Raw genomic sequence first — 18,522 nt, 5'->3', positions numbered from 1 at the left:
AGTAATAGTACGAGTATTAAGGCCTGACACGAGAATCGAGATATTCTGAGATACGTTCAAGGTGAGGGTTCCTAACTAAACTTGGTTTTATTGTGAGTGGTTCTACCTAAACTTTGTTTATTACGGGTGGTTTGACCCAAAATTTGTTTTGGTTTCATGCAAATGATTTTGTTGCATGTTAATGGTTTAACCTGCAGAAAGTTGTTTTCATATGGGAGGTTCGTCCCAAAATGTTTTGCTTATGTGCATTGAATTTTGTGTGATAAATTATCGAACCATGGTATGTGGCATTGGCATGTTTATGTGTTGTCTATGTGGGATGTCGGATGTCAATCTGTGTTGTGGCACTTGAGCGATAGCAGTAGGGAAGTATGTCAAGGAATAAGGCCCACTTGTGGCAAGGGCTAAGCATAGATGTTAAAGGTGCGCCTAGGCGCAAGGCGCTAGTTCGGCGCTTCGACTGGGCCTAGGCGATGCGTTTTCCGGGAGGCACTTGCCTTGAATGGCGAGGCGCCGGGGTGTGAGATGCACCTAGGCGCGCCTTTAACATCAGCCTACTGCATAGATGTTAATTTTTTGCCTTTAGTTTTTTGCATTGTTTGGATAATTTTGCCCTGGATATAAAAAAGCCACCAACTCTCTTTTTAATCCTCTCTCTTCTATCTCTGCAAACCAACTATTGTCCACTGCCTCCACCCCACTGTCCACCACCATCTTATCTAATTTCTTCTTCTTCTTCTTCCTTGTTCTTCTTATTCTTCCAGGATCTAATTTCTTCCCCTTTCTTTTCTCTGTTCCAACGCTGCAACGTCTATTGCCGTTACTGTCATTCACCTTCATTGTGACTTGCTGCCACCACCACCACCACTTCTTTTGATTTGAACCCAAAAGATTTGGCTTTTGGCAATGAAATCAGATTTGGATTTTATCTTCTAGTTCTAATTTTTCTAGTGGCAATGAAATTAGATGGACCCACCAGATCACTGGGATGAGATGAACTCAGTGATCTACTAGGTTCATCACACAGGTGATTCAACACCCCAGCAAATCGGTGGAGTGTTGAATCATCCCCAACACATCTGGTCTCCGAAGCCATCACTGAAGCTTTATTTTTAAAAAAATTTATATAGACATAATATATTTATGTTTGTATATTATGTATGATATTTTTACAATGTTTGAGACTTTTGAGTTTGAATTTTGATGATGTTTTTAGTTTAGAATTTGCATGATGAATGAATCAACTTTGATGTTGTTACTTTAAAATTTGAAAATGATGAATCATGAATGATATGTATGTGTTATTATTGATAATTTGATAGTTCTTTTTCCTAAAAGGCACGCCTAGTGTCTCAGGCTCCAGGACCCTTTACGCCTTGATGCGCCTATCACCTTTCAGAACTACGGGGCTGAGAGTGGACACTACCCTGGATGCCTCAAGTGGTGGGGTTGAGAGTGGACACCACTTAGAATCGGCTCAAGTGGTGGGGCTGAGAGTGGACACCACCTCAAGTTTCTTTGAGTGATAGCATTATTTCCGAGGTGGATGTAGATTCTCAGGGTTAGTGTTAATCATCTCGTGGCCAAGGTTTTGTGTTGATGTGATTCGGAATGCTTTTAAGTGGAAACGTAATCCCTGACATGATAGTGGGGTGATTCCCCCGGTTCCTGTGTTGACGTTGACCTTTCCTTGTCGAAAGTGGTAACGTTGGTTTTCCGTTATATCAGAGAGAGGCGTTGATGTTGCCCTCTTAAGCCAGGACTATGTTATGCCAATTTGTCGATATAGTTGTGTTGCTTTCAGAGAGATTGCTCTTTTCCCATGATATGGGTTAAGCGCTGTATGAGATTCTCTTGGGCTGAGACATGTCGGAATATATCAGTTTTATTCATGGTTTTGCATATATTCATGAAAATGTTTTTGAACTCTCACTTAGATGATTCAGTATCTAATTTGGACTATGTTTTTGAAATATTCAAATGTTTTAGATGAAAGTAGTGACGCTAAGGAAAATGAGGTTTTTAAGACGTAGTCATTACTTACATATTAGATCTTTAGCATATCTTTTGACCATGTTGAGATGTTCAGTTATTACTTCTGAGAGATGAGTCTCTATGTATTATGTTTTGAAGACATGATGTTATACAATGGTACAGTTTCTATGATATAAATAAAGCGATTGCAATTATGTACCATTTGAGGTTTCGATCTTATTTTTGCATTTATGATGATATTACATGTCTTAGCTTATTGATTTTTAAGTTTGATATGTTGAAAAGGTGGAACGGGATTATTGGGGATTGATTTATGTGTATTGGATTGAATTATTCCCGAAATCCTGGATTAACGCCACGCTCGGTTGGAGCGGGGTGTTACAATTGTTGACCACTATTTGGAAAATTTTAACTGTTTAGGTGGGAAGGGGAGTTATTTTGTAATTTTTAACACGTCCTGCACTTGTGGCTAGGTTCTTGTTAATAAGCTGGGGAAAGATCTGCAAATATTTAATTATTAAGTAGTCAGGAGATTTAAAGACAATCTCTTGCGTCCTCTAATATCATATTGGGTTGTTGATTATCATCTCATTTGGAAATTAAACATTTAGAGAGCTGTGTTCTTTTTGTTGGTTTCTTGACAGTAAGTTATTGACTTCAGGGTGTTAGGTGACGAATCTTCTCCCTCTCTCCTTGACAAAGTGTTATTTTATTTGTTTTAGTTATAAGGGTCTCACAGAAGGTAGGACCATAGATAAAAATAACTAGAGCGGCAAAATTTATGTAGTTGACCCACTGATGTAGAATAGAAAAGTAGAGGAATTAGTATTATTTCTTTTGTTTATTTCCTATTTTAGTTTGTTTCCTAATTTCTTTTGTTTATCATTTTGATAATCCTCCAGTCATTAGATTCCATTACAATCCTTATTAGATAGGGATTATATCAATTGGAACTATAATTAGAGTAGGATAATGTTTATTAGTTGCCTATATATAGTTCTTTAGTATGTAACTGAAGGTAGTTTTGATTATTGATATTGATCGAGTTTTTTAGTTTATTCTTGTATTCTTGTTCTTGGTTCTACATCAATTTGGTATCCGAACTATCTTTTTGTTGATCATTTTGCATCACCCTCATCTGTTGTGTTGTTGTGGACAAGATTCCCCATACTGACCTCAAAATTTTCTGTGTCTTCTTTGTTATTTGCTATTACTTTTCTATTGGTGGTCTGAAGCACTCTAGAGCATTCCCTCTGTTCTTCTCTCTTTTGCTTTACTTTTTCTTTCTCTTTTAGATTTTTTTGCTTATTTTATGTTTCATTCCCTTAAGTTCCAATTAAGAGGCATGGGTCAACTATTGAACTTTGATATCATTGTGTTTGAACTTGTGGTTGCTTCATTTACATTATAATGTCAAACTATATTGACATAGTTAATCAGAATTAGTCCAAAATCAAGATTTAGATAACTAACAAGACAATGTATGAATGTTTGTGATCTCAAGAGCCTTATATTATGACATGAATTTTAATGCAAATATAAAGGATTGATGTAACTTACCAATAATAATAATGAAAATGCAGGATTGATGTTCCATAGTGGCACCTACTCATATTGGCATGATTATGGACTCATTTGATTCTCATGCTCAAGGACATGAGGATATGACTATCATACATATTTTTTACCAGATATGTGTATTGGTATCAGATTTGCTTGCTGTGAGGTTTGTTATGAATAATTTAATATAATTTTTTTAATTTGTGCAGATTGTGGTGTGGAAATTTCTGCATGGATCAGAAGGCTCTGATGTACTGGCTACAAAACGGGCCTTGTTCTTCATTATCTTGCTTCAGTATATTCCCCGATTTGTCCGGATGCTACCTTTAACTTCTGAATTGAAAAGGACTTCTGGAGTCTTTGCTGAAACAGCATGGGCTGGTGCTGTGTACTATTTGCTGTTATACATGCTTGCTAGTCATGTAAGCATTGCTTCAACTCAGCAGCTTTGTTTTGTTGTTATATTTCATTTTTCATCCCATCTTTTTTTGTTCAATGAGTACAAGATAGCCTAGTCACACTTTTTTGAGATGTTTCTAATTGTACCATGAATTTCTTATGATAGCTATAGCTAGAATATGCGATTATAACCGGTACTCTCCTTGTTGGGAAAATGAGCTTCTTGCTAATGATCCCAATTTAATTCTGTGATAATTGTGAACTGTGGCGTCACTGATTTATGTGAGTTTGAGCACTTTTCTTAACTTTTAACCTTTTTTAAATGCAATCCACAAACAGCAGCAACACCATTATTCACCCTTTTTGTCCAGTAGAATTGTCATTTGTCTATTTAATGTGGCAGCAATTGTATAACTTTATCATACAAACTTTATTATCTCAATATATCACTTACAAGCTCACTTCACTTTTATTAATTATAAGCTCACCTTATTTTTTGGAAGGCTCTATAATCTTAAAGAGATATTATGATGACTTTCTATTAGTTGTAAACTATATGATTGTCTTTCACTTTACTCTGCCTAGTTCGTTGCCCAGTATGAAAACATCTTCTGGAATCAGATTGACCCTGCAATTTTTCAATTGCTAATCCTACTTCAATCCAACATAAGGTCTCCAAATTTAATAAATAATGGAATAAACTAGTTGGTATAAGAATTTTGAGAAGGTTATGAGTTTTTGAGGTTCTTTGAAGGCCATAATAGGTGGTATACAATGAGTTCGAAACTTTGAGCCACCAAGAGGTGAAATAAAGTCATATATGAGTTTTAGATTCTCTGCTTTGTCATATTTATTCTCTTATCATATACTTTTCTTTCATGATATCTTTTTCGCTTTAATCTCTTATTCTTTATTATTTCTTTCACCCTGTTTGGTCATTTCTCTCTGTCGCCCTTTCATCTTCACCCCAATTCCCATCCCTTATCTCCTTTTTGTTTGTCTCATCTCTGTTGTGTACTTTTAATCTCTCTCTCTCCCCCCGCCCCAAAACACCACCATCATCTTTCTTATCATTCTTTCTTCTCTAATTCTTAGTTACACATGTCCATTTGTCACACCTTCTCCTAGGGATGTGGGAGCACCTCTGAACACTCTAGAAGTCCTTTCCTATTTTCCATAACGCACTTGGGATTCTTTCCCTCAAAGAACAATACTCGAAGTTCTCATGGCATGGGCTGCCTTTTACTTAATTGACTAAGCTAGAGGCTATATGCATATTGTCAAAGGCCTGTCTGGCTATTAAGCATTTATGGCAAGGAGGGATATGTGAGCAATTTTATTGGCTTAAAGCACTCATTGATACTATATTCAATTTGGAGGCTTTCTGTCACGCACCTAAGACCTGAGTTAGGGCTTTTTAGGTAGAAACTGAGAATTAGAGAGAATTGGAGGGAGAACATAGGAGATTGAGAGGGAGAACAGAGAATTGAGAGGGAAATTAGGGAGAACCAAGAGAAAGGGAGAGAATTTGAGAGAGAATCTGAGAGAGACAATCTGATTATCCTTCCACAGTGCATTCTCTAACTACTCTAGCCAATTTATAGGTTGTTCTATCTTTCAGTTAGTAGTTAACTGAAAGGTACAACATGAATCAGCAGCCTAAGTTTCAATACAGCCAATGCATTTTACTACAACTACTAGTACATTTACTACTATACCCTTGGGGTCGTGACGCTTTCTTGAGGTGAGGATTGAAGTGTTGGGTGACTTAGCTGTGGGAGGAGGAAATTGACATAGATATATATGGTTTGACCAATCAAAATCTTTACTTATTTTCTTTAATGGTTTAGATACTTCTTCATAGCAGCAATTGTAGATGGTTTAGGATCAAAATCCATGTTTATGTACCACAGTTCCCAAGAGTTTCCTTGTGTTAACTTTGTAGGCATGTCTAAGTGGATTCACATGGAGATGATATTATTTTCCCATTTATAGACCCTCTGAAGATCCTTGTTGTGTGGTTGACTTTAGCCTTGGATTTAACTGTGAGGACTTTGATGTAGAGCTCTAGGCACTTGTGAAATATATCATGAAATCATGATGGTTGATTGTAGATAAGTTGCACCTGACATTCTTAAAAGTTAATTAATTGTGTCAATTAGTAAAATTTTTTGGTAGGTTCACATAAGGTTATGGAGCATCCTTATTTCTTTTTGATAGGTGGTTATGAGCATCCTTAGTTGACATCTTTTTCTGGTTATAGCTAATAATTTTGTCAATGTCAAAAAATGGAAAATAAACACTAATAAGAAGCAAAACCTAAAAATTAAATGGTGGGATTTAAAAAGGTAAAGTAAGTTATTTTCAAGAAAAAGTGTGTGATAGAAGAGATTGGATTGTAAAAGGTGAGATAAATCTTATTAATGGAATGAAATAGCTACTACAATTTCAAACATAGCAAAACTATTCTAAGGGAGTCAAGAGGAAAAACTAATGTAAAAGAGTAAGGAGGTAAAGAAAAAACCCAAAAAAAAAAAAAAAATGTTTCAAGACTTTACATGCATGCCCTTATGGGAAAATTTTGAAAATGTATATTAGCTAAGAAGGGGGCTAAGAAGGCTGTGAGGGAAGTAGGGCCAAAAGTTAATGAAAAATTGTTCAACCAACTTAAAACAAAGGGTGGTGAAAGAGATATACGTAAGGTGGCTAAAGCAAGAGAAACAAGGACAATGATTTGAGCTAGGTACTGATAAATAAAGGGGCAATCAAGGAGAGTGGAAAGAGTGTTTCTTGAAGCTACTCATTGAATGTGGAGAAACAAATATTACATTGAGACATCTTAGTAATTTTAGGGAGGTAGGAATTTTATCTTCTATAAACTCATTTGTTCAAAAGAAGTGAAGAAAGCCACAAAAAAGGGAAGAGTGACGAGGTAGTTAAATTAAACTCAATTAAAGCATGGACTTACATAGGTGGATAATGCATTTTGTAGTTAACAAAATTATTCAATGCAATCCTTAAACCAAGGAGATTGTTTGACGAATGGAGGATTATTCTAATGTTTATTTAGAAGAACAAATGAGATATTCAAAGTTGTGAAAATTATGAAGGGATCAAGCTAAAGAGGCACATTATGAAACTTTTGGGTGGGGGTGAGTGAACAAAGTTTAAGAAGATAAACTAAGGTGTTTGAAAATCAATTTAGTTTCATGCCTAATAGGTCAACAATGGTAGCTATATACTTGTTGATGAAAAGGTCTAGAGAGAAATAGAAAGTTTTACGTATGGCGTTTATAAATTTAAAGTGAAGCTGATTATAACAAAATCTCCAGAGATATTTTCATGCAAGGTTTTAGAGAAGAAAGGAGTTCAAGTTGCTTATATATAGGTTATGTGACATGCATCATGAAACATGTGTTAGAACTTTTAGAGGAGATATTGGGGGTTTTCAATTATAATTGGATACTTAAAGGATTTCCATTAAGCTCTTATCTCTATGGTTCATTTGTTGGGTGAACTCATTGAACACATACAGTAAGAGGTGTCTTGGTGCATTATCTGCAGATGACATGTCTTGGTCGATGTGACAAAAGAAAGCATTATTCCTAAGTTCTAGAAATGGAAGAACACCTTGAAATTCAAAGCCTTAAAGTTGAGTACATCGAAAACTAAATATATAGAATGTCAGTTTAGTAAAAATATAAATGTGAATGATGTTATGATAAGACTTGAAGATCAATTTACTCCAATGAAAGATCAGTTTAGATATTTTGGATTAATTGTCCAAAAAGGTGGAGAAATTATTGAGGATATTGCTCACAAAATTAAGGCATGATGGTTAAAATGGAGAAGTGCATTTAATGTTTTATGCAATATTAAAACCCCATTAAATCTAAAAAGAAATTTTTTTATTGGATGGCTACAAAACCATATGAATGTTGGGCAGTAAAGCACCAACATGTTGAAAATATAAGCATAATGAAGATGAGGATATTGTGGTGGATATGCAACCATACAAAAAAGGATAGAATTAGAAATGAGGCCATCTGTCATAAAGTCAAAGTATCTCCTATTGAATATAAGATGCATGAGATGTGATTAAGATGATTTGGTCACATTACACGAGAAGAAGATTGATAGATGTTCATGTGAGGAGAGTAAATGGAATGAAAGACGTTTTCAACAAATGAGACAGAAGATGACTGAGAAAGACTTGGTGGAGAACTTTGAGGCACGATATACATTATAATAGCCTTATAGAAGATATGCCCATAGATAGAGATAATTGAGAACTAAAATCCATGTAACCAATCCCACCTAGCAGGATTTAGGCTTGACATGTTCCTGCTTTTCATTGTGCTGAAATGATGCTAGCAAGTTGTGGTGCCTTTCTTTATGATATTGTGATGCTGTCATTGGTGGCCAAACATCTGGACTTTACTAACTTCTCCCCTAGCTTGGCTGTAAAGGGGCATGAAATACAAGATTTATCGCTTAGGCTTTTTCACCTCAATTCTCTCTGCCAACTGCACCCCTAGACCAATTTTTGTTTTTGTTGTGTTTATTTTGTTTTCTTAAAAACTCCTTAATTTTCAGGCTATCAATCATTTTGCAATATGACTTATTTGTTCCTCTTGGATGGAACTTTTGCAGATTGTTGGGGCATTCTGGTATTTGCTGTCTGTAGAACGTAATGATACATGCTGGCAAAATGCCTGTAAACATGACAGTAATGGGGTGTGTAAGACAGACTTCTTATATTGTGGGAACCAGAACATGACAGGTTATGATGCATGGAATAATACCAGTGCTTCAGTTCTAAATTCCAGTTGCGGTGTAGGTGATGACAATCCTCCATTCAATTTTGGAATATTCGAACAGGCTTTGTCATCTGGCATTGTCTCTTCCAAGAAGTTCCTTTCTAAATATTGTTACTGCCTGTGGTGGGGTCTGCAGAACTTGAGGTGCTTATATTAATCTCGTGCATATTTTTATGTAATTTTCCCCATTTTTTATTATAGAGTATCTTGTGTGTATGTTCTTTTTCCTTTTAACTCTGATTGCGATTTCAATTTGGTATGCTTAGTTGTAATGAAGCAAGTGTTTTAAGTGTGTGTTTTTTATGGTAATATCAACTCACCTGGCCTTCTTACTTGTCACTTGCATGAGCTACATATATAGATTTTCCCCAATTGGCTATATCTGAGGGCATATTTTGTTTAACTCCTGGGCCACTGTCCTTTGTTGTCTTCTAAACTTGTACTGTTGTGTGATTTTCATTAAAGAGCTATGTAGTAATCTTTCCTGTCACCCTTAATATACTTGAGACAGTTTAGAGATTTGCTTTCATCATGTATTTGCATAAAAATGGGACTAAATCATACTTTTGGAGCCACAGGTCACAGATAATGAAAGAGACACCTTGATGATGGATGGGGGATTTTCTTCCCCTAGTTGAGCCAAGAAACAATGTCATTGAAATCTTAATTGGAATTTAAACCAGTTAAGTTTTTCTTGGGGTTGTTCGTATTAGGTTGGATTGTTGGATCACTTCTTCTAGTGGCCTTGCTTTTGCATGAGCCTGACCTTAGTTTGGTGTGACAGAACTTTTGTCACTCTTATCTGCATCCTACCATAATTTTCTTTCTAATAGTGATACTGCGATAGAGAGCAAGGCTTGGGAGCAGCAGTAAGGTTGCTCCTTTATTACTAGCCAGGTACTGGCTTGAGTTGTATAAACGGCCTCTTTGTGGAGCCTCATGCACCAGGACGACCTTTTTAGATGTACTGCAATCACTATACCTGCTTATGACTGACATCAGATATTTTCTTTTGCTGTCTGCAGTACACTTGGCCAGGGACTTCAAACCAGCACCTACCCTGGAGAGTCTATATTCTCCATAGCACTAGCCATATTTGGACTCATTCTCTTTGCCCTATTGATTGGAAACATGCAGGTAAATTTGGAATTATATTGTTACTTCCTCGTGGCAATGTACTAAAATTTTCTGCACCAAAAACTCTTTCTTTCTTTGCCCCCTGCCCCCAAATCCATCTTTGGGTAAGCTAAAGTTATTTCTGTCTCTCTTCATTTTGCTTTATTTATATTTTGGGATGGGGGGATGTGGTTGAGGAAGGCTGATTATTGTTGGCTAATGTGGTCATGCTTGCAGTATATCATTCAGTCTATTATTTTAAGATAATTCTCAGAAGTTAGTCATGGTGATCAGTGTATGATAATGTTATGGTACCATGGTGTTTGGACAAGGGCCCTCATGCTTTTTGAGAATCATCTCTGCCTGGTTTTCTATCTGCAAATGGGTTTTACTTTTTGAAATTGAGTTTTTAATGTATCTGCTGGTCAATGAGCGTAATTTTTCTTCTTTTCATTTTGGATGACCTGAAAATATTATTTCAAGCTCCACACTGAGCACGGGGCAATAGATATAGATGCAGTTAGCAGTGAGGTTGGTGCCTTAACAGGCAAAGGATTCCTTCAACTGAAGATGGTCTTCAAGGATTCTGATCCTTGGAAGTAGTTCTCTCCATTTGAAACCCCATTCCGATGAACCATGAGCAAACCATTATATATTGGATATGAAAATTTTCTGGGTAGACATCTTTTCTAAGACAGGGCCAGAAGAAGTGTCTTTGGGCTTAATTTTGCAGGGTTGAGTCATTTATTATTAGATTATATGGGGAATCTACTGGAGCTGCATTGGCAAGGCCAGTGAATTTATGATACAGGGGTTAATGTAGCATTAGGAACCAAGCAGATGAATCAATCTGGGACCATGTCTCATTTTGTGCTTCCTGGGGAAGAATGGGATAGAGGTAACCGCCCACAAGCTCAGATTAAATGGAGATGGCTGCTCGAGGGCAACCCATTTCATGAGGGGATAATAATGTGCAATAGCTGTATTCTCATAATAAGCTGCTTTAAGTGTTTCTGCCATGTACCTTCCGAGAGAGAGAGAGAGAGAGAGAGGGGCAGGGGGGGGGGGGACCTGAGTGGGTTAGGCTGCGCTTATTCAATAAAGAGACTTGAGTTGAATATCGTTACCTGTTGAATAGAAAAGGACAGATAGCGTTGCTACGATATGTTCAGAGAGTAGGTAGGCAAAAATTCCATGGGATACTGGAATCATTATATCATACGAACTTGGTAACTCAAAGCCTGTCATTTTAGAGGTTTATGATCATTACAATCTTCTCATGCTGTTTACATAGTGCAAAATTGAAAGGTGGAATTTTTGGTTGAAGTTTTGACATTTGATGTCTTTGTCTGCCATCCACAAGCATGCTGGAAATTATAGTAGCTTGATAAATTAAGCCTGTGATTTAGAGGTTTATGCTGGTTATATTCTCTTCCTTTTACCAGATATTTGTAAATGCAAAGGGGGAATTCTTTGCTTAAAGAGGTTTAGCATTCCTGTTTCTATTGCTGTTACACACCCATGGGCGGTTGTGTGTGTGTGTGTGTTGGGGGGGGAGCTAATATTTGTCACTCAGAGATATGTAATACCAATTTCATAGTTTCTCCTTTATCCTACTTTTTGCACTGGCCTTGTGTCTACTTTCAAAGCCTTCCATCCCCTTGGCATTCTTTTTGTTTGGTTTTTCTATTTTAGCATCTTCAACTTTGTGGCTTTCTTTTACAGTCTTTGCAGCCAACCAACCAGAAGCAATTATTTATAATTTTGTTTGCTTGACTTATTGACTAAAATCCAAACACGCGGCCAATAGAAAGTGTATATTACACATTTAACTTCCCAGCACTCGAAATTATATGGCTTTAGGTAACAAGGCATCACCAATGATATGTACATATAAAGTCATTGTCATGGAGGAAAGTAAATTAAGTGGAATAACCTTGTGTTAGTGGTTTTATGCTTATGTTACTGGTTGTCTTTGTTACAGACATATCTTCAGTCTCTTACCATTCGACTTGAGGAGATGAGAGTCAAAAGACGTGATTCAGAGCAGTGGATGCATCATCGCTTGCTCCCACCAGATCTCAGGGAACGGGTCAGACGCTATGATCAGTACAAGTGGTTGGCAACACGTGGAGTGGATGAAGAAAGCTTGGTTCAGTGTCTACCCAAGGATCTTAGAAGGGACATAAAACGACATCTTTGCCTGGCTTTGGTGAAGCGGGTAATGTCTTGTTTCTCTACTTGTTTCTGGTGCTCATGGCTATTGGTGTCTCCGGTTGCAATGGCATCACTCACACACTGATAACAAATAGCTAGTTTAATTTTTGAATTTTGCTAATTCTTGGACAATTGGAGTAATTGAGATAAGGCTGCAGTAGATTAGTCAGTCAAAGAGATTTACCAGGATGCCAATGAGAGGTTCTACACACACACACATACAAATATATTAATAGTGAGAATAGTAAATAAATAAAATAAAGGTATTTCTGATTTGTGGACCTTACATTTTGTGAGATTCTTTCAGTCCTTTGAGCCGTTTTTTGAGTTAAATAATTCGAGGGTATTAAATATTAATTGATACGAGAAATTGTATTGCCAAAGCTGGCCTTTTTTCTTTGCTGTAACTGTAAAACTTGTCTATTTATTTGAATTTCTCAGCTGTGAGATCTTAAGTTATTGCGCCATTCCATTTCTCTGTCAAATCAGTGTGTCTTGTGGAAATTGTAGGTCCCTCTGTTTGAAAGCATGGATGAAAGATTGCTGGATGCCATCTGTGAGAGATTGAAGCCGTGTTTATACACAGAGAGCACGTACATAGTTCGAGAAGGAGATCCAGTGGATGAGATGCTTTTCATCATTCGTGGTCGCTTAGAGAGTGTGACAACTGATGGTGGAAGGAGCGGGTTTTTCAACCGGAGTTTGCTTAAAGAAGGGGATTTCTGTGGAGAGGAGCTTCTTACTTGGGCATTGGACCCCAAATCGGGTTCGAACCTACCCTCTTCTACGCGAACGGTGAAGGCTTTGACAGAGGTGGAGGCATTTGCCCTAACAGCCGAAGAGCTGAAATTCGTGGCCAGCCAGTTCAGGCGTCTCCACAGTCGACAGGTTCAGCACACTTTCCGGTTCTACTCGCAGCAGTGGAGGACATGGGCTGCTTGCTTCATCCAGGCGGCGTGGCGGCGATACTCGAAGCGGAAAATTTTGGAACTTCGCCGGAAGGAGGAAGAAGCGGCAGAAGCCCTGGCCGGGGCGAGCCACGGCGGTGGCGGTGGAAGTTCATACAGCCTTGGTGCCACCTTCCTGGCTTCTAAATTCGCGGCAAATGCGCTTCGTGGGGTTCACCGGAACAGGAACCTTAAGAGTGCGAGAGAATTGGTGAAGTTACAGAAGCCACCGGAGCCTGATTTCACTGCTGATGCAGATTAATTATTAATTCACCTTCTGTTTACTGCCGAGTGCTGACTGACTTGACTTTGTTAATTAGTTGCTTTGAACTGGAACTGGAATGAGAAGCAATTGTATGGATGAATTGCTGAACAAGTTGTGTGGTAGCCATGATGCATGCTGCTTAGCTTGCCTTCTTCCCTAGTCTTGCGGCTGCAATATTTTTATCCTACGTTATTTATATATATATTTTGTTTACTTAGGCTGTCTCACCTTCGCCCGACTAATCTTCAAATGCAGGTGATCTTTTCCCCCAATGCACTCTTCAGGTAAATTCAGATGTAGACACAGTTTATACACACTCAAAACTGAACATTCAGTGGAGTCCATACAGGATTTAAATTTTTCAATAAATCTCTATACTGATTTGAATCATGATATTCTATGTGAAATTTTAAGTGTTTTACATTACATGTGAAAGTTTTTCAATAAATCTCTATACTAATTTGAATCATGATATTCTATGTGAAATTTTAAGTGTTTTACATTACATGTGAAAATTTTACCTTACGTTATATTATTATTATATTATATGCATAAAAAAACCTTCCCATTTGATTTAAGACTTACTAGTTGAAGAAGAACCCTAACACGGTCAATGCTCCATCCCCATCCCAAACTTCCTTGGTTTTGGCTTTGCTCCCTTAAAATGTTTTATATTAACAAATACTTTTAATATAAGATGTTCTTTTAAAAAAAGGATTTTTTATCTTATTTTTGAAATTTGGTCTGTACGGAAATATATGTATATGTGTGTATACATGCATTCTTTTATATTTTGACAAATTTTATATAAAAATGAATTTTGGTATAGTAGTAGCAAAGAAATAATTTTTTATTGTGTTTTTTAAACAAAAATTTTTAAAAAAACTTTTTTAAATACCAAAATAAGGTATTTGTTTATATAATAGATGTAAGTGAAAAATAAAAAATTTTAAACAAAAATTGTCACATTTGCTTATTTTAGTTTAGTTTTTATTTTTTTAATAAATTTAAAATGAAGATAAGTTTGGATATAATGATAACATAGGTTCAACATCTCATTCTAGTTTTTTTAAGCAATACATAAAAAATATTTTAAAAATATAAAATATTTTTTACTTCAAATGAAATTTTTGGTATATACATAATTGAGTCTCACACGTCAATAGTCAATTACCCAATAATTGAAAGGGATAATATATGCATGGGCCTAACTAACCGCATATGGGCCACCAAATGAGGCCCATGAATACAGAATATATATATATATATATATTTATGTATACGGCGTTTAGGAACCGACGTTGGCGGAAAGCCTCAACCAAAGCCGAGTCCTATAATCCTATTTGGATGTGGTGTATGTATGTCATACAGACACACCGGTGTTTAACAGGATCAGAATTTCATTCGAGTCCGACTTGTTTTAGAAGCTGGGCCGTCGATCAGCGATTTCACGCCGTAGGTAAACTTCATTCTAAGATCAATCGCCTGGATTATGTATTTTTGCAGCAGGAACACGTCATAATAAAGTTGTATTTAATATTAGGGTTTTGATTCACAATCTACGGTTTGGATCTGAGTTTGTATGCATAATTTGTATATTGTATCTGTTGTTTGTGGGCGTAGGTTTTCTAGTTTGGGTTTCAGTTCTGTGATCTTAAAACGGTCGAATCACCGCAATCGTCTTCATAATTTTTTTGGTCCTATTTTTGAAATTGGCTTGCTTATTATTGTCTTCTTGTACTGGTTTACGTTTATGTGCTTGATCGTTGCTGTCTTCTGGTTCATGCAAATTGTATTTCTCCAGAGTCCTGACATCTGCCAAAAATAGCTTAGTAATATTCACTTTTTAGATCGAGTGGTATTATTGTTGGTAACTAGATTATACTCATCACAAAACCAAAAAATTCAACACTGCAGTAGGCAATAACAAAACAACAAAAGGCAATAATTCAAAAAGGAAAAGGTTTAGCATAGCCTGTGGATTGAAGCATGATGAATCGTTATCCTTATAGATTATAGAAGAAACGCCCCTACTGCACTAGGAATATTGATTCACATTCTTCCTCCAAGATATGACAATCCGTTGGACCTCTTGTTGTGCAGTTGAGAGAATCTCCAAACCAGATGATCTCTCAAGAATGCTCACCGTCAAAAAATTAGATAAGAATGATTTTAATGTCAAAGAGATAGAAAGAAATTTCTGTTGAGAAAAATTTAGAGAAGAATAGAAGTGATCAATTTTTTTTTTTTTTTTTCCCTCAAAAAGCTTTCATATTTAAAGTAGTCCCAACATTAAGAAACTAAAAAATAGGGATAGAAATTGTATAATACCCACTTACAAAAACTAATGGGATTTATCCCTAAAGAATAGGTCCTCTCTTTTACATATTCTAATATAAATATTAAATCATAAAAACTAATATTTTATCCCTAAAGAATAGGTCCTTTTTTACCTATTCCAATAAAAATATAAATTTTAAATCATAAAACCAACAATTATTGCTGTTCTTCTCTTGCATCTTTCGTGTGTATGGTGAATAATTGTTGTTATGTTGTGGTTTAGGGTTTTTCTGTGCTGAAGTTTGGGGCTTATACTAGTTGTTGGATAAGGGTTTCGCTATGGCAGCTCTCAAGGATCTTCTTCCACCGGTGAAGTCATCTGGATCTGCATACTATGATCACTCCAATGATCCATGGTTCAAGCAGAGGTACAGCGCTGCGGAAGCTGAACGTGCAGTGACTATCAAGGCCAATCCAGTGCCACCTTACCTGAAACGTGATGGGTTTCGCCCCTCTAAGCCTGAGGATTTTGGTGATGGTGGGGCATTTCCAGAAATTCACTATGCCCAGTACCCTCTTGGTATGGGTAGGAAGACTGATGCTAGACCTGGTCAGAAGACATTGCCAGTCACAGTTGATGAGCATGGTAATGTGACCTTTGATGCAATTGTGAAGCAGAACGAAAATGCTTTAAAGATAGTCTATTCCCAGCACCGAGACCTTGTGCCAAAGATTTTAAAAAATGAGAATGACGAGGAACAGGACTTGGATGAGTTGCAGAAAGAGATTGAGGAGACAACCGAGCAGACAAAAGCTGAGCTGGAGAAGATTGTGAACAGGAGGTTGAGTGCTGCTCAACCGAAAAATGTCCCAACGCAGTCTTCTGATTCAAAATTCATTAAGTATAAGCCATCACAGCAGAATGCAGATTTTAATTCCGGTGCAAAGGAGAGGATTATCAGGATGGTGGAGATGCCTGTGGACCCACTAGAGCCACCAAAATTCAAGCACAAAAGGGTTCCAAAGGCCTCTGGCTCTCCTCCTGTGCCAGTAATGCACTCTCCACCACGCCCTGTGACTGTGAAGGACCAACAAGATTGGAAAATTCCACCATGTATTTCCAACTGGAAGAACCCTAAAGGGTATACAATCCCACTTGACAAACGGCTTGCAGCAGATGGTAGGGGGCTTCAGGAGGTTCAGATTAATGATAATTTTGCAAAGTTGTCAGAAGCACTATATGTTGCGGAACAGAAGGCTAGGGAGGCTGTTGCGATGAGGTCAAAGGTTCAAAAGGAGATGATGATGAAGGAGAAGGAAAGAAAAGAACAGGAATTGCGTGCCTTAGCTCAGAAAGCACGAGCTGAGAGGACAGGTGCAGCTCCCCCGGCTGCTGTTCCAATGCCTTCTGACAAGAGTGTGATGGATGATGCTGATATGAGGGGAGAATATGAGCGTGTCAAAGAGAAGGATATCCCAAAGGAGACAAAGGAGGAAAGGGAGGAGAGGTTGCACAGAGAGAAAATTCGTGAGGAGCGACGCCGTGAGAGGGAGAGGGAAAGAAGATTGGAGGCCAAAGATGTGGCAATGGGAAAGAAGAGCAAGATTACAAGAGATAGAGACCGTGATATCAGTGAGAAGGTTGCTCTTGGGATGGCATCTACTGGCGCAGGAAGAGGGGGTGAGGTTATGTATGACCAGAGATTGTTCAACCAGGAGAAGGGGATGGATTCTGGGTTTGCTACCGATGATCAATACAATGTCTATGACAAGGGCTTGTTCACAGCTCAGCCCACTCTTTCTACCCTGTACAGACCTAAGAAGGATATGGATGGCGACATGTATGGAGGTGCAGATGAACAGCTGGAGAAGATTATGAAGACTGATCGCTTCAAACCTGACAAGGCATTTGCTGGCACCTCTGAAAAGACTGGCCCTAGAGACAGGCCTGTTGAATTTGAGAAAGAAGCAGAAGAGGCTGATCCATTTGGTTTGGATCAGTTCTTGACAGAGGTGAAGAAGGGTAAAAAGGCCATGGACAAAATTGGCAGTGGAGGAACTATGAAAGCCAGTGCTGGGTCATCTATGCGAGAAGGCCACGACGGATCAAGCAGATCTCGTATTGCTTTTGAAAGAGGGCGATGAAGCGGATTTTCAGCCGGCTTTTTGGTGTCATATGTTATTGCTTCTTTTAAGTGTCCTGGTTTGTTTATGCGTTCGTTGCTTGATTTGGGAAGGCAAGCATGAACAACTTGTATTTGTTGGCAAAATATTCGGATCTTTGTGTGGGAGATGATTTGGCCAGGCTACTGCATTTGACTATGCCAGCTGTCTACTGTTGTGTTGATATACTTATTATCATTCTATTGATGCAACAACTACTCGTTTCTAGATTAGAAACCTGGACATGATGAGTGTATGGAATACAAATGTGGATTACCATCATAATAAGATAGATAGAGATAGATGGCATCCTCCCTCAAAACAATAATCGGTAATTGGAAAGAAATTGCCTTGAGAGTGTTGGTAGCCTCTATAGAGTTGAAATGAACGATTGAATGTTTAGAATGTTGCTTTCCAGTGGTTAACTGGCCATGTTAATCTAGTGCGTGTGTATATGTAAAAGTATTTTGATAAAAGAAAAAAAAATAATTTATTAGGTTTAGTGTAAATAGAAAAATGACTTGCAAATTTTGAGAGTTACTTTTCATTCTTTAATGTAAAATGTGTTTATTATAAAAATATTTTTATCTGTCTTAACATCAAAATACTAAAAAATAATAAAAATATTTTCTCAAAAAACATTTCATACCCAACCAAATAGAGCCTTGTTTCTCTATTGTTTTTTGTATAAGCCAACGATCAACATATCTAAGAAATGGTAAAATTATATTTCCTAGCAAATCTTAAAATGACTTTACAT

At 37.3% G+C, this 18,522-nt stretch overlaps 2 protein-coding genes across 4 annotated transcripts in view; both read left to right on the top strand.

Moving 5' to 3' along the window:
* LOC127794119 (probable cyclic nucleotide-gated ion channel 5) overlaps window positions 1-13,536 on the top strand; it is a 31,191-nt gene extending 17,655 nt beyond the window's left edge. For all 3 annotated transcript variants that reach the window (XM_052325024.1, XM_052325023.1, XM_052325022.1), the window contains 5 exons: window positions 3,765-3,977; window positions 8,608-8,918; window positions 9,800-9,911; window positions 11,875-12,111; window positions 12,618-13,536. In XM_052325024.1, the coding sequence (XP_052180984.1) occupies window positions 3,765-3,977; window positions 8,608-8,918; window positions 9,800-9,911; window positions 11,875-12,111; window positions 12,618-13,316 (1,572 nt within the window). In that variant the 3' untranslated portion in view covers window positions 13,317-13,536. The remainder of the gene's footprint in view (window positions 1-3,764; window positions 3,978-8,607; window positions 8,919-9,799; window positions 9,912-11,874; window positions 12,112-12,617) is intronic.
* Window positions 13,537-14,618: 1,082 nt separating this feature from the next.
* LOC127795676 (SNW/SKI-interacting protein A-like) lies at window positions 14,619-17,999 on the top strand. The gene is made up of 2 exons (XM_052327497.1): window positions 14,619-14,778; window positions 15,883-17,999. The coding sequence occupies exon 2, from the start codon at window positions 15,939-15,941 to the stop codon at window positions 17,742-17,744; it is 1,806 nt and encodes a 601-aa protein (XP_052183457.1). The 5' UTR covers window positions 14,619-14,778; window positions 15,883-15,938; the 3' UTR covers window positions 17,745-17,999.
* The last annotated feature ends 523 nt before the right edge of the window (window positions 18,000-18,522 follow it).

This window comes from Diospyros lotus, chromosome 2 (genome assembly GCF_014633365.1).
Source record: "Diospyros lotus cultivar Yz01 chromosome 2, ASM1463336v1, whole genome shotgun sequence".
NCBI lineage: Eukaryota > Viridiplantae > Streptophyta > Magnoliopsida > Ericales > Ebenaceae > Diospyros > Diospyros lotus.
The sequence above is the reverse complement of the archived record's forward strand: the minus strand, read 5'-3'. Positions and strand labels throughout refer to the sequence as shown.

Coding starts and splice junctions, on each gene's coding strand:
- LOC127795676 (XM_052327497.1), top strand. CDS start 15,939: ATGGCAGCTCTCAAGGATCTTCTTCCACCGGTGAAGTCATCTGGATCT.